Source organism: Pelodiscus sinensis, chromosome 18 (genome assembly GCF_049634645.1).
Source record: "Pelodiscus sinensis isolate JC-2024 chromosome 18, ASM4963464v1, whole genome shotgun sequence".
NCBI classification, from domain to species: Eukaryota; Metazoa; Chordata; order Testudines; family Trionychidae; genus Pelodiscus; species Pelodiscus sinensis.
In genome coordinates this window covers 5018944-5038865 of record NC_134728.1, presented here as the reverse complement: position 1 = coordinate 5038865, position 19922 = coordinate 5018944, and the positions used below count along the sequence as shown (strand labels likewise).

Genomic DNA, 19922 nt, shown 5'->3' with positions numbered 1-19922 from the left:
AGGAGCATTGGACCAGGAAGTCTGGAAAACACTGATCCTCTGACATGACTCCAGCTGAGTGTGAAAAGGAAGAGAGGTTTTTTTGTACAGCACCTAGCACGGTAGGTCCCTTGCTCGTGACTGGCCTCCTCCATAGTACAGTAATACAGATAACAACTATTATCATTACTAGAGCAGTTACCCAGCATTGCTCAGGTCCTTAACTGAAATGAGTTTTATCTTTCTTCATTCGAATCATTGCTCTGGGGTAGAGTTGGGGACGAGGGGTTCAGGATGCTAGTTGCGCGGGACAGAGAGTTACTCCAGCCCTTTATCACCCAAACAACTTAGAGACAGGTTAGAAGTGCCTGTCCATGAACACAGTCGGGGAACGGGTGCATGTTCTCACCTGTGGGACAGAGATACACAGACAAACTCCCTCCAATATACAGTAGATCGCTGTCCCTTTCTCCACTCCTGCCCCCATCTGCCCCAATGGGGTTACAGCTCCTACTGGTCCCCAACTCTGGCCCCTTGCTGCCCCCCTGTGGCCATTATACTGTATAACTGTCCCTTCTAACAGACCCCTCCCTTTTCATTTTATGAGAAACAGTCACATTCCCAGCACCTCTCATTGTTCTGGCACAACCAAACCCTGACTTTGCTTTAAGTTAAGAGAAGAGGATGCTGTTTACCATAATTGGTGGCCCTCGCTCTTCCTGTTTAGAAGGAGATCTTGAACAAACAGGTTCACATTCAGAAAGACACACACAAAGTCTCTCAGATATATAGTAGTTAACATAGTTACTAAAGTTAGCAGGGATCCCAGACCATAACTTGAGACAGATCGATCCAAAATCCCCTAGAGGTTAACCTTGGTCAGATCCCTAATTTAGGCCCTTCTCTCTATTTAAAGGCAAAATTGTTAAGCATTCAAACCCTTAATAACAAAAAAAAAATTGCACCTCAGTAAATTACTGTCTTAAGAAAGAGCCAGTCTAGTTGCACGAGTATGAAGTCCTCTGGGGGTTTTATCCAACACAAAGTACGTGAAACACTCACCGTTTAGTCCATTGGCAGTTTTTCAACCTTTCCTTTGATAACACACAGCACTGTGGGCATATGCAAGAGTGGATTTAAAAAAAAACCCACCCATGACAGTTCATCCATGAGGCGAGAGAGGGACACTGTCCCGACGCATCTGTTAATACGCTGCTGGGATGCTACAGTACCCAGGCTGACACAAGGACCTGAATAAAAGATTCAATCAGAAGCTGGGTCTGAGCTTGCCAATCTTTTTCTTCCTGAAATTTTGCTTGAGCACGGCCACTCAGGGTATGTCTAGACGACATGGCTCCATCATTGGAGCTGATCGGCACAGCGCGGCGGCCATTTTGATGTAAATGAAGCGGCGAATATTTAAATTGCTGCTTCATTTTGCTCTGTCTAGTGAACTAATCTACATGGCTCTGTCGACGGAGCCATGTAGTCTAGACATACCCTTAGTTACTAAGGAGAGGAAGCTGTGATCTGTGTCAGAGCCCCTCAGAAGCCCAATCTCATTTTGAGTCAGCCCAGGGTACAGTATATCACTTATCCCTTTTTCCCTTCAATTTCTGCTTCTCTCAGCTCCTTGCTTGGTCTCTTTGTCCACTATTTTTTGCTGTTTTCTGTCCCTTTTCAGCCTCTTCTTGCCTTTATTCTCCCTCTTTGCCTTATTTTTCAGCCTCTTTTTTGCCTTTATTGGCTGTAGCGTGATATTTGCCATAAATTAGCGTATATAACCCGCACTTGTGTATAACCTGCACCCATGCATAACCCGCGTTTTTTCCTAAATGTGTAAAAAAAGTCTAAGATAACCCACGCACATGTATAGCCCACGGGTTATATACGTTACTTTAAGGTACCTTTTAATTGCTGGCCGGTCTGCAGGAGGGGAGCCGCACTCGCGCCGAGGCTCTGAGCAGCCAGGCGCAACCCACCCTCCTCCAGGAGAGGGGGGAACAGAGAGCGCAGGCGAGCTGGCCGGCCTGCAGGAGGGGAGCCGCATTCATGCCCAGGCAAGTAAAAATAAACTTGTATACCCCGCAGACATGTATACCCCGCGGGGAGGGGGGGTTGCGGGGTTTGTAAAACTTTATATAACCCGCGGGTTATATGCGCTAAAACACTGTAGTACCTGAACTGCTCTGGCGCTTAAACCACTATCTTCTGAGACAGACAGCTGCCATATAGTAACAACCAGTGAGTAGCAGGGATGGTACCTCTATTACTGATGGTGGATGGCTGGAATAATCACAATGCTGGTGGCATGTGTAGAGCCCTGCAAATCCACAGACATGGATGCAGATATCCATGCCGCATTTTTGCAGATAAGGATGAGGATGTGGATATAAAATTGGAACCTATAGGTTGAACCTCTGGTCCTGCGACATCCGTACTCCGGCATGATTTTAGTTAGCTGGGTGGCCACTTATTGTGGGTGTGGCCAAGGTTCCTGTGGTCCCATAAAGTTTGTTTGTAGCCACCAGTCCTGGCTCCCAGTGTTCTGTGCTGTTATTTAGCTCTAATTGACCCCTAAATGCCTTATAAGAGCCCAGTAAGAAGTGCTGGTCATGCTGCTAGACCAGGGGTGGGCAATTAGGGCCTGGGGGCGGGGGAGTGTGCAAAGCCTTCTCCCACCCTGCTAGGGGCATGGGTGCCTAGTGGGAAGGGGGGGCAAAGGGGCTCCCCCACCCCCAAACCAATCATAGTCCGGGGATGGGGAAGCCCAGAAGCATCTTGGCCCCGCCCCTTCTGGGGTGGCCGGGGGTCACTTCAAAAAATTTTGCCCACCCCTGTGCTAGATAATATTGACCTCCCGGGACTTAGCAAATCCTCTGGTTCGGCTCCAGTCAGGCCTCGAGGATGCTGGATTAGAAAGGTTCCACCTGTAGAACCCCGCAGCTTTGCAGGAATGCGCTTTATATCCGTGAGTATTGGGGGCAGCCAGCCGCCGATCGTTTTTGCAAAGGCAGATGCAGATACCAATTTGTATCCTCACAGGCACTAGGCATGCGATAAGATTTGCAGCAGCTGATCGAAAAGACCGAGCCAGTCCCTTGGGTAATTTCAATGGAGTGCTGAGTGCAACGCAGCTCTGCTTTAGATCGCTGGACCACACAGCCTGACGGATGGGAAAGAGCAGCGGCCTTTTATTGTCTGTTCCACATCCCTGGTCATTCCAGAGGTGAGCTGCAGTGCTATGCTGTCTCTCCTGTCGCAGACTGAGGTCTCCGTAATGGCTGCAGAGGTCTAGCGGGGGAAGGAATGCGCACAAGCTGTATGCAGATGGATGGCTCGGTCTGCATCTCAGTGAGATGAGATTAGGTATAACTTAATCAAGAGAATCAGTTTTACCATTTGGCTCTGGAGCCTAACGGCTCCCTAGGGCTCCAGACTGGCTCTTCCCCCACCCCGGCATTTCTATTCTGTTTGTGACTGTGATGTCAGCGAACAATCTGTCCAGAACTCTCCTTTTTGCAGCCTGGCGGCTGGTGCAGTGACAGAGTTGCTCTCTAACACCATGAGCCCGGAGTCTGGTGTAGCAGCTGGGCCGTCAACGGTTTGGCAACGTTTTGCTACTGCGCCCCACTCTGCAGCTCTGTGAGCGATGGTGCCATCTCAAAGTACCAGAGGGGGAAGGAACATTTCCATCTTCCCTCGCGGCTTGGCCCTGTGCAAGCTCACGTCCCTGGTTCCAGCCAGGGTGCATGCTTGGGTCTAACATTGCTCCGGGCTTGCTTGCTGCAGGGGGCCGAGGCACTTGGCTTCTTCTTCGGAGAGCTGAGATTGGGAGAGAGGCAAGCCCCACCCATGAGCCTGATGCCTGATCTTAATTTCCTACCCGGTGGAAAATTAAAGCTTCGGCATGAGCATGGTAGTGGGTGAAAGGAGCCAGGCAGAGCCTCCTCGGATACTCATGGGTATAAAGCAGATCCTTGCAAAATTGCAGGGGTCTAGATTCAAAATGTGTATCCACAGCCACGAAAATGAGGCATGGATATCTGCATCTGTATCTGAAGGTGCAGATGCCACTCGCTGCAATGCAGATATCTGCAGATTTGCAGGGCTCTACATGCACCATCAGCATTATGATTATCTCAGCCATGCACCCTCTCTAAGGGTATGTCTACACTACCCTCCTAGTTCGAACTAGGAGGGTAATGTAGGCATACCGCACTTGCAAATGAAGCCCGGGATTTGAATTTCCCGGGCTTCATTTGCATAAGCCGGGCGCCGCCATTTTTAAATCCCGGCTGGTTCAAACCCCGTGCCGCGCGGCTACACGCGGCACGAACTAGGTAGTTCGGACTAGGCTTCCTAGTTCGAACTACCGTTACTCCTCATTCAAGCCTAGTCCGAACTACCTAGTTCGTGCCGCGTGTAGCCGCGCGGCACGGGGTTCGAACCAGCTGGGATTTAAAAATGGCGGCGCCCGGCTTATGCAAATGAAGCCTGGGAAATTCAAATCCCGGGCTTCATTTGCAAGTGTGGTATGCCTACATTACCCCGCTAGTTGGTTTCATCCCCGCTACCCACCAGTTATTACTGTATGGCAGCTCTCTCTCTCAGAAGACAATTCAGGAAGTAAATGCAGCCCCAAGTGGGTAAAACATTTAATTCCCAAGCACTAGATAATGCAGGCACAAAGGATAGGGCAAGCGGAGAAAGCCAGCGCACCAATGGTGTTCGCTCTCTTTGCTTTCCTCTCTCTCAGCCAATTTGGTGCAGTGCAGCCCTCCACTATAGTCTGTTGCTAGCTCCATCTTTCCAGCTTGTCATGGCTGTATTGAAAATGTTCAACAATTCCTTTCTTGCAAATGGTCGTGTCATTGGAAAAGGTTCCGAAAAGGACAACAGAAATGATAAGGGGTTTGGAATGGGTCCCATAGGAAGAGAGATTAAAAAGACTTGGAGTTTTCAGCTTAGAAAAGAGGAGACTAAGGGGGAATAGGATAGAGGTCTATAAATATCATGACTGGCATGGAAAAAGTGAATAAGGGAAAGTTAGTTACTTATTCCCCCAACATAAGAACTAGGGGACACCCAATGAAATTAATAGGCAGCAGGTTTAAAACAAACAAAAGGAAGTTTTTCTTCATGCAGCGCACAGTCAACCCGTGGAACTCCTTGCCAGAGGATGTTGTGAAGACCAGGACTTTAATAAGCTTCAAAAAAGAGCTAGACAGATTCACAGAGGTTAGGTTCATCGATGAGTATTAGCCAGGATGGGTAGGAATGGTGTCCCTAGCCTTTGTCTGGAAATGGATGACAGGAGAGGGATCACGTGATGATTCCCTGTTGTATTCCCTCCCTCTGGGGCAACTAGTATTGGCCACTGTCAGCAGATAAGATACTGGGCTAAATGGATCTTTGGCCTGACCTTGTAGGACCGTTCTCATGAACCTGGGCCACGGTTGGCCCAGTGGCCTTGGAGCAGCCACAATACAGGAGATGCGTTCGAATGCACCCATTGTCCATCGGTCGCAAATGACCAAGCCAACTCAGATGTCTCTGAGGATATAGCTACACTGTGTGTGTGTGTGGGGGGGGGGGGGTTCCAAAGAAGGTATGCAAATTGCACTCGTATTTGCATATCTTCTTCCAATTTTTTTTCCCGGAAGAGGATTTTCCGATATTTGGCCTGTCTACACAGGCCCAAATGTCATAAAAAAAACCTTTCAGAAGCCCCCTGTACACCTGTTTTACAAGGAATAAGGGGGCTTCCGAAAGAGGGCTTTTTTCCAACATTTGGCCCCGTGTAGATGGGCCATATATCGGAAAATCCTCTTCCAGAAAAAAAATCGGAAGAAGATATGCAAATGAGAGCGCAATTTACATACCATCTTCAGAAAAAACTCCCACAGTGTAGTGATACCCATGGGACCCCAGGGATCAGCCTCCGCGATATTTGTCTCTCAGGTATGCCATCGTCAGGAAGTGTGGTCTATGTTTAGCATACAGCAAAGACAGTCAGTGTGGAAGGTGTTTCATCTCCTTGAGGCAGGCGGGTCTCACCACTCTGAAGAGGCATGTTCAGACCCCCAGCAGACCCATTGCTTCACGTTCAGTGTTAGTTTCCTGTTCTCTCCTGCGCGTTTGGTCAGTTGACCCAACGAAGTGGCTGCTTTCCCAATACAAGAATTTAGCTCCTCATCGAGAGAGAAGGTCTCCAGTAGAGTTGATCCCACCCAGCATTACTTTGCCAATCTTCTAGCACCATCAGCGTTGTGTTCTTTAGATGGGTGGTGAGTCCAAATGCATCACAAGCGAGCGTAGAGCGATTGCAAAGTTGCTGGGGCTCTTTGTTGAGGGAAGCCCCAAGCTTCAGGGGCTGGATCCACGCAAGCTGGGTTCCCCACCCCTGCACAGAACCCTTCCATTGCAAAAGCACAGGGCTCTACCGCTTGAGTTAAAGACTGAATCTTTCAACTGACAGCAGTGCTGGGCTATTATATTCACCGTGGACCTGCCACTGGAGGGGTACACATTAGCCGCAGAGGTCTATGCACATGCAAACTGTGTGTTGCAAGCGGGCATGATTCTGGCTTGATCTTGGAGAAATCAGGTTCCCTTTGATCCTTCGATAACCGAAAAATGTCACATTCCATCCAGCTGTATCATTTGTATTTCTGGTTCTTCTGCACTCTTTATAGTGTAATAACTTTTGATTACTCCACAGAGCACAGATCACTCAATATTAATTTCATTTCTATCCATTCTACACCAATTGTCTCTTGTTAAGGAAAAAGGCAGGCAAACGCCATGGAGATCATGTGACTGTCCACATGGTCTCAAAGGCTATGTCTAGACTGGCAAGTTTTTCCGCAAAATCATCTGCTTTTGCAGAAAAACTTGCCAGCTGTCTACACTGGCCGCTTGAATTTCCGGAAAAGCACTGACGATCTCATGTAAGATTGTCAGTGCTTTTGCGGAAATACTATGCTGCTCCCATTCGGGCAAAAGTCTTTTTCCAAAATACTTTTGCTCAAAAGGGCCAGTGTAGACAGCAGAGATTTGTTTTCCGCAAAAAAGCCCCGATCGCAAAAATGGCAATTGGGGCTTTTTCGCAGAAAAGCGCGTCTAGATTGGCACAGACGCTTTTCCGCAAAAAGTGCTTTTGCAGAAAAGCGTCCTGCCCATCTAGACGCGCTTTTCCGAAAATGCTTTTAACGGAAACTTTTCCGTTAAAAGCATTTCTGGAAAATCATGCCAGTGTAGACGTAGCCAAAGGGTTCATTCCTGTCCACTGGATTTATGTTCCATTCTGCTCCAGCGCCTGTTCCATCTCTAAAAAATGCAGCTGGTTAAACCATTCCCATTAGGGAGCCTTTTCATCAGATGTCACGTCACTGAAATGTCGTTTCCCACAATGGGTGTCTCTGATGACTGAGCCAGGGACTGCAAGACAGATTTTTAAAGGTGTTTCAGTATCCCAAAGCGTAGCTACAAGTAAACGCCTATGTGGGTTTTAGGGTCCTAAGTGCTTTTTAAAAACTCTCCTTGAGACAACCTTAATAAGTATAGAGAATTGAAAGGCCATGAATGCACTATTAAGTTGACTGGGCTGCAAGAGAGTCCACTTTACCGTAGAAGAAAGCACATAAGAGACCAATTACCAGACTCGAGGGCTGGGGAAGAGAAAACCTGACTGTAAACTGGTGGAAGAATTCAGAGAGTTTGATCAAATGTTTTTACTCGGAGGGTGAGTCAGTGGAAGGCGAGCTGCGGCCTGAGGGCCACACGTGGCCTATCGGGGTTCTATAGGTGGCCCACAAAACATTTTGTGTATTGTTGCCAAATTTCAGAGTTGCCAGATTCCTCTAGTTTCCGTGCAGGTTTTTTTTTGTACTGATATTAATAAAGTGACACACACACAAAGCAAGAGCATGTGCCGTGAGTTGGGGACCGATTGTCCACCACACTGAGGCTATGTCTAGACTACAGGCTTCTTGTGCAAAAAGCTTTCTGCGTAAGACATCTTCCACAAAAACGTCTTGCGCAAGAGAGTGTCCAGACCGCAAAAGCGCATCGAAAAAGTGATGCGCTTTTGTGGAAGAGAGCGTCCAGACTGCATGGACGCTCTCTCGCAAGAGAGCACTGATAGGTATTCACAGAATGGCCACCAGGGCACCTGTGCTTTTTTCGATAGGAGTTTTTTGCGCAAAAAGTGGACGTTCCCCATCCACACACCCCTTTTTGCACAAGAGCTCGTGCGCAAAAAGGAGTTATTCCTCGTAGAAAGAGGAAGAACTCTTGCGCAAAAGCCCCTCCATTCTGTCAATTTACTTGAGCAAATACTTGAGGTATGGACGCTCCATGAGTTTTTGCACAAAAACTTTGCAGTCTAGACGTAGCCTGGCTGGGAGAGCCAGGTGTTCCCTCTGCACCCAATCCCAGCTCTGCTCCAGTTCCATCGACCCACCCTGCACATTCTAGGTACGCCAGTGCAGTGGGCAACACTGCCTTGTCCTGGGAGACCGTCTTAGTTATGACCAGGGCTCGCCGAACCGCGGCGAACCCTGCTCGCCAGCCGCACTGTCTGGCGATCTGCACATGCACAGATAGTTCTGTGCATGCACAGATCGCCCGAACCTGGCTCTTCCGGGTTGCAATCTACTCGGCACGGGCAAGTAGATTGCATTATTTGTCGAGCCCTGGTTATGACGACTTTGCGGCCCACTGAGAAAAAGGAGGGCCACACATGCGGCCCACTCACTAACCACGGTTGCCCATCGCTGGAGTAAGTCTCTGTGAAACACAATGCTAAAAAACTAGCAACAGGAACTGCATGGAAAGAAAAGAGCTCTGGAAGGAAAGTCACATTCCTGGCTACATGTATTGACTCATGTGAATAATGCTGAAATTGTGGGAGTAAAAAATTGCATAGGAACTTGTGCCTAAAACCCCATGGCTCAGGAGGCACGTGTGATGGCCAAAATATGAGCTGGGGACCTCCAGAGCTAAAACTGTTACAGCTTGTAGTGAGCCTCATAACAGCCACCAGCGGGCTATCCACACGCCGCTGGACGTTGTGGTGTGACAGGCAATAGGAGCTCCTTGGACCCTGAATCTGCTTGCGTCCGAGGCCTCTTGGGGAACAGATTTTTAATCAAATTGCTGGGAAATATAGAATTCAGGCCCTCACTAGAGGAGTCTTTTCCCTTCCCCCGTAACCCTTTCCCTATGCTGCCCAACTACCTACTTCAAATGCATCGAACCCTGCAGAGGGAACACGTGCATCAGAAACACTTTGAGGGCCCCAAAGAGACGGAGGGACGGAGAGGGAGCAATTATCAGACTTTGCAGGAAACTCAAACAATGGCCAGGAATATGACGCAGCGGGCAGTGGCCAAATTAAACCAACAGCCCTTTGCTGTCAAGGAAATGGAACTCCTGTGGAGAGCCCTTTCCAGCCCGCTCCAATTAGTGCTGCTCAGCGGTAGAAGTGGCTTTGACACTCACCTGATTACAGTACCAGCAAATTAATCACTTCACCTTGTCAGTCACCTCACCCGGAATAGAGATGTAGGCTGGGCCTTACAATGGATGTTAAACTCAGAGGAAGCACTGGGATTGTTTTTTAAATGGCTCTGGGTGATTTTTGAAATTTATTCTCCTCTGTATCCCGGGCCATTCATCCTCGCCCCCCTAAAGAGAGGCACCACAAACCTGCTTGAAGCCTCAACCTTGCTACAGTGTGAACATTAGCATCACTGTGTTTCACGAAAAATGGGCCAGGAGCATTCTCTGGTCCATGGTACAGAAGATCTGGGTCCCTTTTATGGGAGATGTGGAGCAGCCGGGGTTTTGTGGCTAACCCCCTGGAATATTCTTCCGGTACTACATAATCTACTGTGCATCATTAAGAATGGTCCCTTAGACCCAGTAGGACAATTATCAAATTGAGAAGCAGCACACCTGAGTTCTAGTCTCAGCTCTGCCACAGACTTCCTGTGTGACCTTGGTCAAGTCACTTCATCTGTCAGTGCCTCAGTTTATATGTAGCTAATGTTATTTAGCCTCTCTCTTGTCCAGGGGTGAAAAGTGCTACATTAAGGGCCAAGCACTGCACCAAAAACAGGCATCGGTGTTTGACACAGTCTGAGTCATTGAGCTTGTACAAATGCCCCTTCTGTCATCTGCCTTCTCTCTTCCCATGCTCAAGATAAGGTGCTCACTTTTCAAGCAGTCAATGGTTTGACAGCGGCTGCATAGCAGAGTTATTCCCCAGATTTGGGATAACACATATCAGCAGGGCTCCATGAAAGCTGTGTGTTTGGGCAGCCACCCATGAGAGATTCAAATGCTGCTCAGCTGATTAGCAGGGTGCCCACAGCCGGCAGCATGTGTTTCTACCAGTGGTGCACATACACACATGACTCAGTGCACAAAACAAAATTTATTCCTCACATGGATAGAAAAAAAAAACTTGAGGGAATACTGCCCAAGAATGGCAAAAGAGCTAAGTGTAGGCAGACTCCTCTCTGGGCAGTGGAAAATAAGAGCACAGCACAGTCGGGGAACAAAAGGTGAGTGGCAGTTTCTATTACTTTCCTGGTATGTTTCTCCCCAGGAATAGTTATTGGATCAACGATAACAAGAAAAGCGTGCCCATGTGCAAACAGGTTCTCTTATGGCTTAGACCACACATTTGACTTTTTATCTGCTCTTTCCCATGGCCCGATCTGAGGGACATCAACGAACAGAGACCAACATTCAAGGTTTTGCCTTTTCAGGCATGATCTTTTGCTAACTAGGCTATCACCATCTAGGACAGAGGTGGGCGACCTGTAGACCTCGGGCTGCAAGTGGCACATCGGGGTTCTATGTGTGGCCTGTGATTCACTTTCTTTACCATTGTCCTCATGCAGAATTAACAGAGTCCATGGGTTTCTGTCCGCTTCGTTTGTTTCTTACCGGCATTTCTAAAATGACACGCGGGTCCATGAAGTTAGGTGCAGGCTGATTGCACACAGCCTCGGCTGCCCCTCACTGATCTATCGGTTTCTTGTGGCAGAGTGGCCGGTTCGTCTTGATTTTGTTTAGACATTGACGGGTGATTCTGCTGCCCCCGCGCAGCTTCACTCCCCTTCCCTGTGTACGTCATGCACAAGATTCACGCCAGGAAACACTGGGGTGTGTTACAAGATAAAGGAGAGATGCTTCTAGCACCAGAAGAAGCAAGGGGGGAATGCAAGCAAAATAATATCATAAAATGTGGCTTGAATGTGATCACTGAAAGACAAGAGATGAGCCCTGCAGCTAATAAGCATTGACATTCTTTTCCATCCCAAGGTGCTTCACTTTTCCTGGGTCGTCGCAGCCACCACCTGTCTTAGGAAATGGTCCAAAGCCAAACCTCTGCTTTCCAAGGCAGCTAAATCAGAGGCATCCTTGCTTCTGACATAAGCTAATTTCTCACAGTAACTCTGCATAGGCAAAGTGGCCAACTTCCAGGGTCTGTAGATGCCAAGCCGAGCTCATCCCTGGCATTAAATTGGGTGCCCTTCTTTGCCTAATCAGCTGAGCAAGCAGAGAGATATGATGCAAAAGGATCCTTCTGCCTAACACCCTTTGGCATGAGATCTTCCCCTGGAAATTTTTGATACTCTGAGGGTGTGTCTAGACTACTGAGTTTTGTCGACAAAAGTGGACTTTTGTCGACAAAACGATACCTGCGTCTACACTACCGCTGAGTTCTGTCGACATAACGTCGAGAGAACTCAGCAGTTTTGTCGACGCTGGTAAACCTCATTTTACGAGGCATAACGTCTTCTGTCGACAGTTCTGTTGACAGAAGGTGTTATTGCCTTTAGGGTTGCGTCTAGACTACAGGGTTTTGTCGACAAAGCAGCTTGCTTTGTCGACAGAACTGAATGTGTCTAGACGCTCTATGTCGACAGAAGTTTTGTCGACAGTATCTGTCGACAAAACTTCCATCGACAAAACCCTGTAGTCTAGACGTACCCAAACAGTCCTATTTATGATTTCCGTCACTGCAACAGCTACAAACCCCAATCGTGGAGCAGGGATCCATTGTGCTAGGAACTCTACAGATTAGCCACAACTCACAATATTTGGGGGGGGGGGGCAGGGTGTTTCTATGTTTATTTTTAATCAGTCTTATAGAAAAACCTTATTTTTTAGAAAAGGCAGGCATCATAAAGCCAACAAGAAATAAAAAGCCCATTAGGAAATGGAAGCAACTGAGTGAAGCTGTCCTGGAATAGGCCATTTCTGTGGTACAAACCAAAGCTGGTGAGACAAAATGGTAGGGCTTGGAAGGATTCTGCTGAAGATTTCAGCTGTTTGTTTTACAAAAATTTAGAGGCCAAAATATTTTCAATTTTCAGCTGCCAAAATCTGAAGTTTTTTGGTCCAAAATCTAAAGTGTTTTTTGTCATTTTTGTACTGAAAGAAAGAAAGAAAGAAAGAAAGAAAGAAAGAAAGAAAGAAAGAAAGAAAGAAAGAAAGAAAGAAAGAAAGAAAGAAAGAAAGAAAGAAAGAAAGAAAGAAAGAAAGAAAGAAAGGCCGTGTCCAGACTCAGGGGTTTTTTCGGGAAAAGTAGCCTTTTCCTGAAAAAACTTCCCCTGCGTCCAGACTCAAGCCGCGTTCTTTCGAAATTATTTCGAAAGAACGCGGCTTTTCTTTCGATGGCGGTAAACCTCGTTTCACGAGGAAGAACGCCTTCTTTCGAAAGTTCCTCTTTCAAAAGAAGGCGTTCTTCAATGTAAAGAGGCCGTCTTCGAAAGAGAGTATATCCAGACTCGCTGGGTGCTCTCTTTCGAAAAAGCGGATTTCTCTTTCGAAAGATCCGCCTGCAGTCTAGACGCGATCTTTTGAAAGAGGCTCTTTCGAAAGATGCTTTCGAAAGAGCCTCTTTCGAAAGAAGCCTGCAGTCTAGACATAGCGAAAGAAAGAAAGAAAGAAAGAAAGAAAGAAAGAAAGAAAGAAAGAAAGAAAGAAAGAAAGAAAGAAAGAAAGAAAGAAAGAAAGAAAGAAAGAAAGAAAGAAAGAAAATGTTTGTTGTGAATTTTTTTATTTAACCCAAAACCCCGCTTTTTGCAGATAAAATTGCTTTTATGGACATTTTTCCTCCAGCATTCGCACACTCCAAGGTGGTAGCCTGGGCTGGAGGCATTTATGTATAAAAGCTTCCCATTTGCACTTCCTTGGGGGCATGTGACTTGTGTCAACCTTCGCCGGCCAGCTTACCCATTTCACTCCTCCTGAGTTCACCCCACCCCGCACACAGACCCTCCCCACCCCAGCCTCGACTTCAGATTTCCCTGATGGACCCCATAGGATTTCATGAAAGCTGGACCAAAATTCTGGGTCTGAATGCTGAACCTGAAAAAGAGGAGGTGTTAAGATCTGGGGTTTGGGGCTGACATTTGTCAAACCCGGGGCTCTTTGACTGGGGATTTTGAAACCTCTTTCCTGGCTCCCTAGAGATCAGAGCCAGGGCTGGGGTTCTGGCCCATCTCCTGGTGCAGCAGAAATATCTGGAGTCATAAAACATTCCAATGCATATTTCTGAGGGAGAGACGGGTTCGAACTTCCCAGGCAGTTCTTAAAGCGGGGAGGAGACAAGGTGCCATTTCTGCAGGTAAGGAATACATCTTTCAGGGGCCTAAAAAAAAAAACCAAATCACAAATAAGCCACCTGGGCAGCCATTTCAATACAGCACTTGGCTTGGCCAAGGAACTAAGTGCTTTGCAGAGTTGGGCAAAGTATGGCAGAGACAGAACCCACATGGGACTGTTCTCCAGCCCCGGACTCTGCTGTGCAGGCGAAACATGGCCGGCTGTCCAACGTCAGAGTCCCAGAGTGGTACACAAGTCTCAAACCACCTCCTTCCCTTGTGCCAGGCCTTAGGCCCGAGGCTGGAGTGGTGCGAAATACCTATCGCCATGTGAACACCAGGAGGTTCTATAGACACTTCTCCTTCTGAATGTTACCAAGATCAAATGTCACCAACAGAATGACTGTGTGCGGCGAACTCCACGGGCCCCTGGGGACAGAATCCACTCCTCACAACCTGCCGGCACCTTCAGTGCCTGCTCTTAGACTGGAATATTGGCTGCAGCGCCAAGCACATGAGGATACATCCAATGGCCCAGACCTGCCCCACCTCTGAGCCATACCCCTTGGGGCGGCTGCAACCCCAGCCCCTGATGGCCAGTGGAGAAAGCGGGGGTCTATGGGGAGAGAATCCTAGAACTGGAAGGGAGCTCAAGAGGTCATCAAGTCCAGTCCCCTGCCCTCACGGCAGGACCAAGCACCATCTACGTCCGTGGTCCCCAACACGGTGCCCGCGGGCGCCATGGCACCCGCGGGGGCATTTCAATGCTCCCGCCAGGTGCTCGGGGCTGGCCTGGCCCCGGGCACATGGCGCACGGGCGCTTGCGGGGGGAGCACGATTGGCGGGGGGAACGCCGGGCGCGCGGCACGCGGTGGGGGGGGCGCCGGCCCCGGGCACGCGGCGGGGGGGAGCGCCGGCCCCGGGCACGCGGCGCTTGGCGGGGGGAGCGCCGGCCCCGGGCGCACAGCACTCGGTGGGAGGGGGGGAGCGCCGGCCCCGGGCGCGCGGCCCTTGGAGGGGGCCCCGCCCCCGGACGCGCGGCGGGCAAACGGCCACGCCCCCTGGTGCCCGACAACCTCAAAAGGTTGGGGACCACTGATCTACATCATTCCCTGATCGATGTCTATCCAATCTGCTCTTAAATATCTCCACTGATGGAGATTCCACAACCTCCCAGGGCAATTTATTCCAGTGTTTAACCATCCTGACCATTAGGAAGTTTTTCCTAAGGTCCAACCTAAACCTCCCTTGCTGCAATTTAAGCCCATTGCTTTGTGTCCTATCCTCAGAGGCCAAGGGGAGCAATTTTTCTCCCTCCTCTTTGTAAAACACCCCTAGTGGCTGGTGCAGAGGAGGGAGCTGGAACAAGAGAAGAGGCCTCTGGCAGCCAGCAAGGGAGGCTAAGGGAGGAGAAAAGGCCACTGGAGGCCAGCAAGGGAGGCTGGAGGAAAAGAAAAGGCCCCTGGCAGCCTGCAAGGGAGGCTGGGGGAGGAGAAAAGGCAGAGTGTGCTGTGTGGGAAAGAACAGCCATGCACCCCATTTTGAAATTACAGTCCTGGAGTTACAGGGTTCCCCTCATTCTAACTTTCAAACTGCTCCCAGCACTTTGCCCCATTCCCATTTTTACCACCCACCAATGCCTCCCCGGCACCCTCCGCCCGGTTATGCACAGTGCCTAATGTCTCAGTGGAAGTGTCTCTTCCCTTGCAGATAGATCGTGCAAGGAAGCCACCAGTGTGCACTGGATGAGATGCCCAGACAAATGACACAGTCTCTCTCAGTGCACAGATAGCTTTGAAATGCACCAGTCTGTGCCCCTCTCTGCACCGGACAGCTCTGTGAGCCAGGGTGGAAAGGGATCCACAGCTCCTAGCTCCTCCCTGCGCCCCGGGAGTGGGTTGGGTCCAGGAGAGGCACAGCTCCTCCTGCAAATGCAGAGGTTTCTCGATCCTGGGGCTTGCACCAGAAGAGTGGGGAGGGATGCAGAAGGCCTGTCCCGATCAGGTCTCTACAAGGCTCATGCCCGGCTCTGGTGCTAAACAGAATAACAGTGCTAATAACCACAGAAATGGATCCGCAAGGCGAGAGTGCACTGAGCACAGATTTTCTTGAAATAGACCAAGGAAAACATGGTGCAGCTACCGCATCATGTCTCCATATCTCCACATTCTCTGGGCTCAGCCCCTCCCTACCCAGGGGGTCCTGCCACAGTCTCCTCCTTTCAGCCACAAACGTCTCCGCCCTGTGAAGCTGCCTGCTCAAACCAGCAAGTCTTTGCCCTTGTCTCCAAGTTGCAGACCCAGCTGAGCGGCTGGGATATTGGGGGCCAGATTCTGCAGCCCTTCCTCCTCCTGAGCAGGACTTACTCCCAGGAGTCCCACTAGGGTCACTTCCAGGGCTCAGGGCTTCTCAGCATGAACAAGATGCAGCATTGGGTCGAGAGTAAAGAAAATCAAATCATGCAACTCTTTTGTTTACTTCCCCGGGGCTTTTCCACTTTGATGGGCTCAGACCAGGATAAAATAGCACCAGGATGTAGCACTCCAAACTCAAGGCCAGTCACATTGCAGGCCATTACTCACCCAAGTTGCCCAATTCCCAATAGAAAGGGGTCATAAGCCAGCCATAAATAAAATAGGGGCCCTATGTCAAACGGGACACGTTGGCTCTAGACACCAAGAGGATTCATGGATAGAGGTTGTCGAACTCATGGAAGAAAATGAGAGTTTTGACTCCTTGGAATTTTTCATCATACAGAATCATTCAAACCCACCAGCACCTTAATATTAAAGCCGAGAAACACGTCACTAAATGCTGGGAGATGGACCTTGGGAAGGGGAGATCCGCTCATTGCTTTACTCTCCTGCATAAACATCTTTCTGCAGCAGATAATAATCCACCCCATTTAGCTAGAGCCAGACATTCCTCTGCAGCTGGAGATGCCGCCCTCAGCTCTGGAACATTGTGCTGCATTCGATCTATGCAGCAGTTTTCCAACCAGAGACCCTGGTGGAGAACTTTTAAGATTTGTACCCAGCTGAGCGAGGAGGTCATCCAGTAAGACATCCTCCTTTTGCATAAGGAATTAGACTCCCTCTCCAGTATCAGCGCAAACCCTAACGTGGCTCAGTCGCTGCAGTGTGAAATGGGGGCATGGACCCCTGGGACCTTCCCAAGCTGCCAGCGAGTTAGCCCCCTGCTGCTGACGGACAGTGCAGCACCTGACACAATTTGCAGAGTCTGGCTTTGGAAATGCATGTTCCCCTTCGGTTCTGTTCTCTGGGTTGCCGCTGCTTCCTTTAGGAGGCACCAGAGGGTTGTCTGATATGAGCAGTGGCTGAAAACCTTCCTCGTCCTAGAGCCAGCACAGGGAGGAAAAATTCCCTCGCTAAGGAGCAAAGGAAATTACTTGGAAGGGCGCACGAGTTTCAAACAGGGGCTCTCCCACTCTGTTCGCTTCCGTCTAAGGTCACCCCACCCCCTGGACAGCCCCCCCCCCCTTGGGAAGAAGAGCAGGGGGCAGGGGTTGGAGGTGAAGGTTGCCTACCTGATGATCACATACATGACCGAGCAGTTGCCCACCAGGCCTACGATGCACACGATGGAGTAGACCACCACAATGGTGATCTTGATGCCCAGCGGCAGGAAGCTGTCCCCGGTGCCGTTGTTAAACCAATTCCTGGGGAAGCTCAGGTTGAACATGGAGGAGTCGTTCAGCAGTTTCCTCAGGTCAGGGTCTTCCAGAATATGGGCGGGGAAGAGAGAATCCATCCTGAAGCCGGCCCGCCCGGGGCAAAGACCTGGGTCACCAAAACAGGAGCAATGGGAAGGGGGTGAAGAACAGGCAGGGGGTGGCTAGCCCAGCCACAGTCCCGCAGCTGGGGCAAAGCCAGAGGACAAGGCAGATGGGTAGGCACGCCCCACGCCCCTGCCTCTGAGCACAGGCAGAGTCAGCACATGCATGATCCGGGCACATCCATGCGTTGCGCTCATGTGGGGATGCTGCGGGGCTCCAGCTATGGGCAGCATCCGTTCCTCTGCAGGCGCACACACCACACACACACACACAGTCACAACACGCACCCCCCACAGCATCCCTCCCGGCTTTGCTGCTGCCGACCTGGTGGGACGCAGACCCTCCAGCCGGGCAGGGGAGGCGGCCTGCCGCAAACCGCTTCTCCGCTGTCTGCAGTGCCGGTTCCCAGCGGCCCCGCCGATGGCTGCCCGAGCCCCGCGCTGCCCCTGCATGCAGACGCGATACCGCCGGGCTCCTGGCGCAGGGGGAGCAAACGCGCGGGCAGGCGCCTCACCTCCACGCGTGGACTCTCCCCTGCCGCCTGCCAGGGGACCGGCTCTTCCCTGCGCGGGCGTCCGCGATGCTCTGCGCCCTGCGCCCTGCGCCCTGCGCTCCAGCCGGCGGGGGAACAAAGCGACCGCGAGCCAGCCAGAGGCTGCGGCTGCAGGAGCGAATCCTGTTTGAAGCGGGGGGTTTCTACTGGGGGGGGGGAGAGGGGAGCTCACCCCCCAGCCACGCGCGCCTGAGGAGGGGGGAGCCGGGCAGCGCGGCGGCTGGGCTGGGCTGCGTTCAGCTCTCCCGGCGCAGAGCGACTGGCTGGCAGAAGCGGGCTGGGCTGTCTCTCCCCGTGTGTAACACACCTGGGGGGGGGGGGGGTTCCCCTCCCCCTTCACTCCCGTGCAGAACTGGCCAGCCCAGCCTGCGAGCCCGCCGCTGACATCACCTCTCCGCCCGCTGCGGAGCGCAGCCAGCTTGGGGGAGGCAGGGCTCCCGGGGGCCAGGCGCGCCCGCCGCCCGCCTCCCCCTCCCTGGGCGCAGAGTCGGGGCATCGTTCCGCCAGCCAGCCACGGATCAGCGCGGCGCTCCGGGCCAGACGGAGCCGCACCGGGGGCTCTGACCGCGACAGCCGCCTTGGAGAGAGGCAGCGGAGTCGGAGAGGGGCTGGGAAGACAGCGACCACCCCGGAGGGGAGAGGGGGGAGGCCCAAGGGGGCCCAGCGTGTGGATTCGGCAAAGAAGAAAGCCTGGGGGGGAATCCGACCCATGGAAATGCCCCCTCCCCCCGGTTCTTTTTTTAAATTCAATGAAAACTGGTTTGTTTGTTTTTTTAACACGTTCCCCTGCAGTATTTCCTGGTAATTCACACATAATGTCCTGTACCAGGGCTGGGCAAGATGCGGCCCGGGGGCAGGATCCGGCCCTCCTAACACTGATCCAGCCTGCGGACTGGATCTGGCCACTTTCTGTTTGTATCCTGCTGCCTGGGCCACCGAATTCCCAGGTGGTGGCTCAGGCAGCCGGATCCTATTTAATAGTGATGGAAATGTAGCCCTGTTAGTCTGGTGTAGCTGAAACAAAATACTTAAATATTTAAATGGCTCATGGATCCTGGTTGCATCCTTATCCTGGCAGGGGCCGGATCTGTGAGCCTTTTAAATAGCCACAGCAAGCCCAGGCAATTGACAGGCAACAGGTAGCAGTGGGGCCAGGAGCAGTGAGCCCCTTGCTGTGTTTTTAATTCAAAGCCTGTACCCCAGACAACTCTAGAGGAGGTTAGTCCTCAGCCCCGCCCCTTCTGCCCAGGCCCCGCCCCTTCTGGGAGGGTGGAGCCATCTTGTGACATAATTGCAAAATTCATTAAGTTCCCCCCCCTGCAGAAATTATTGCCCACCCCTATAGTGTGCCCAAGCACCTCAAGCAACATAAGGAAGAGGTAGTAAGGTGTATGGGGTAGTGTCATTGTTGCTGTTTGTTTTGGGGAGTGGGGTAGTATTATTTGTATTCCTGTCCAGGTTTTCACAACCCAGCCCAGGACATCTGGGACTGGCCTGACAAGGGCGCCTGTTTGCACGTGTGCATCAGAGCTGGAGCATGCATGACTCGCTGGGCTTGCCTCCGGCAACCCCCAAAAGGCACAGAAGTGCCCTCTAAAGAAACTCTGGCCTGGACATGACCATGACATAGAACAAGTGGTCAGCTGATGCCTGGACACTTGGCATTTCAACACTGCATGACAACAGAGAGCACCATCTTACAACCTGACGTCAGCGGGAGACACTGCTGCGGGAGAGGGGCAGGCTGCCACTTTTAGCAGGATTGGGATCTTGGGAGGTGGGCGCAGAATCGGGCCCTTAGTTTTGCATTGATCCTAAACCAGGGAGAGCAAGTGGATTGGGTACCTCTTCCCTAGGAGACTGAACAACCCAGATTCCACGCCTGGTTCTGCTCCTGATCTTGGCCAGGTGCCTGTCTCTCCCATCCTTTGTCTTGCCTATATTGTTTGGCATGGGTGCTGTC

The 19922-nt window shown here is 51.0% G+C and overlaps 1 protein-coding gene across 1 annotated transcript in view; it reads right to left on the bottom strand.

Moving 5' to 3' along the window:
* The window catches only part of OPRL1 (opioid related nociceptin receptor 1), a 35908-nt gene extending 17630 nt beyond the window's left edge, over positions 1-18278 (bottom strand). Inside the window, exons 1-2 of the mRNA XM_075901017.1 lie at positions 17921-18278; positions 17158-17410 (exon numbers count right to left, since the gene is read on the bottom strand). Of these exons, the coding sequence (XP_075757132.1) occupies positions 17158-17381 (224 nt within the window). The 5' untranslated portion in view covers positions 17382-17410; positions 17921-18278. The remainder of the gene's footprint in view (positions 1-17157; positions 17411-17920) is intronic.
* Between the last annotated feature and the right edge of the window lie 1644 nt (positions 18279-19922).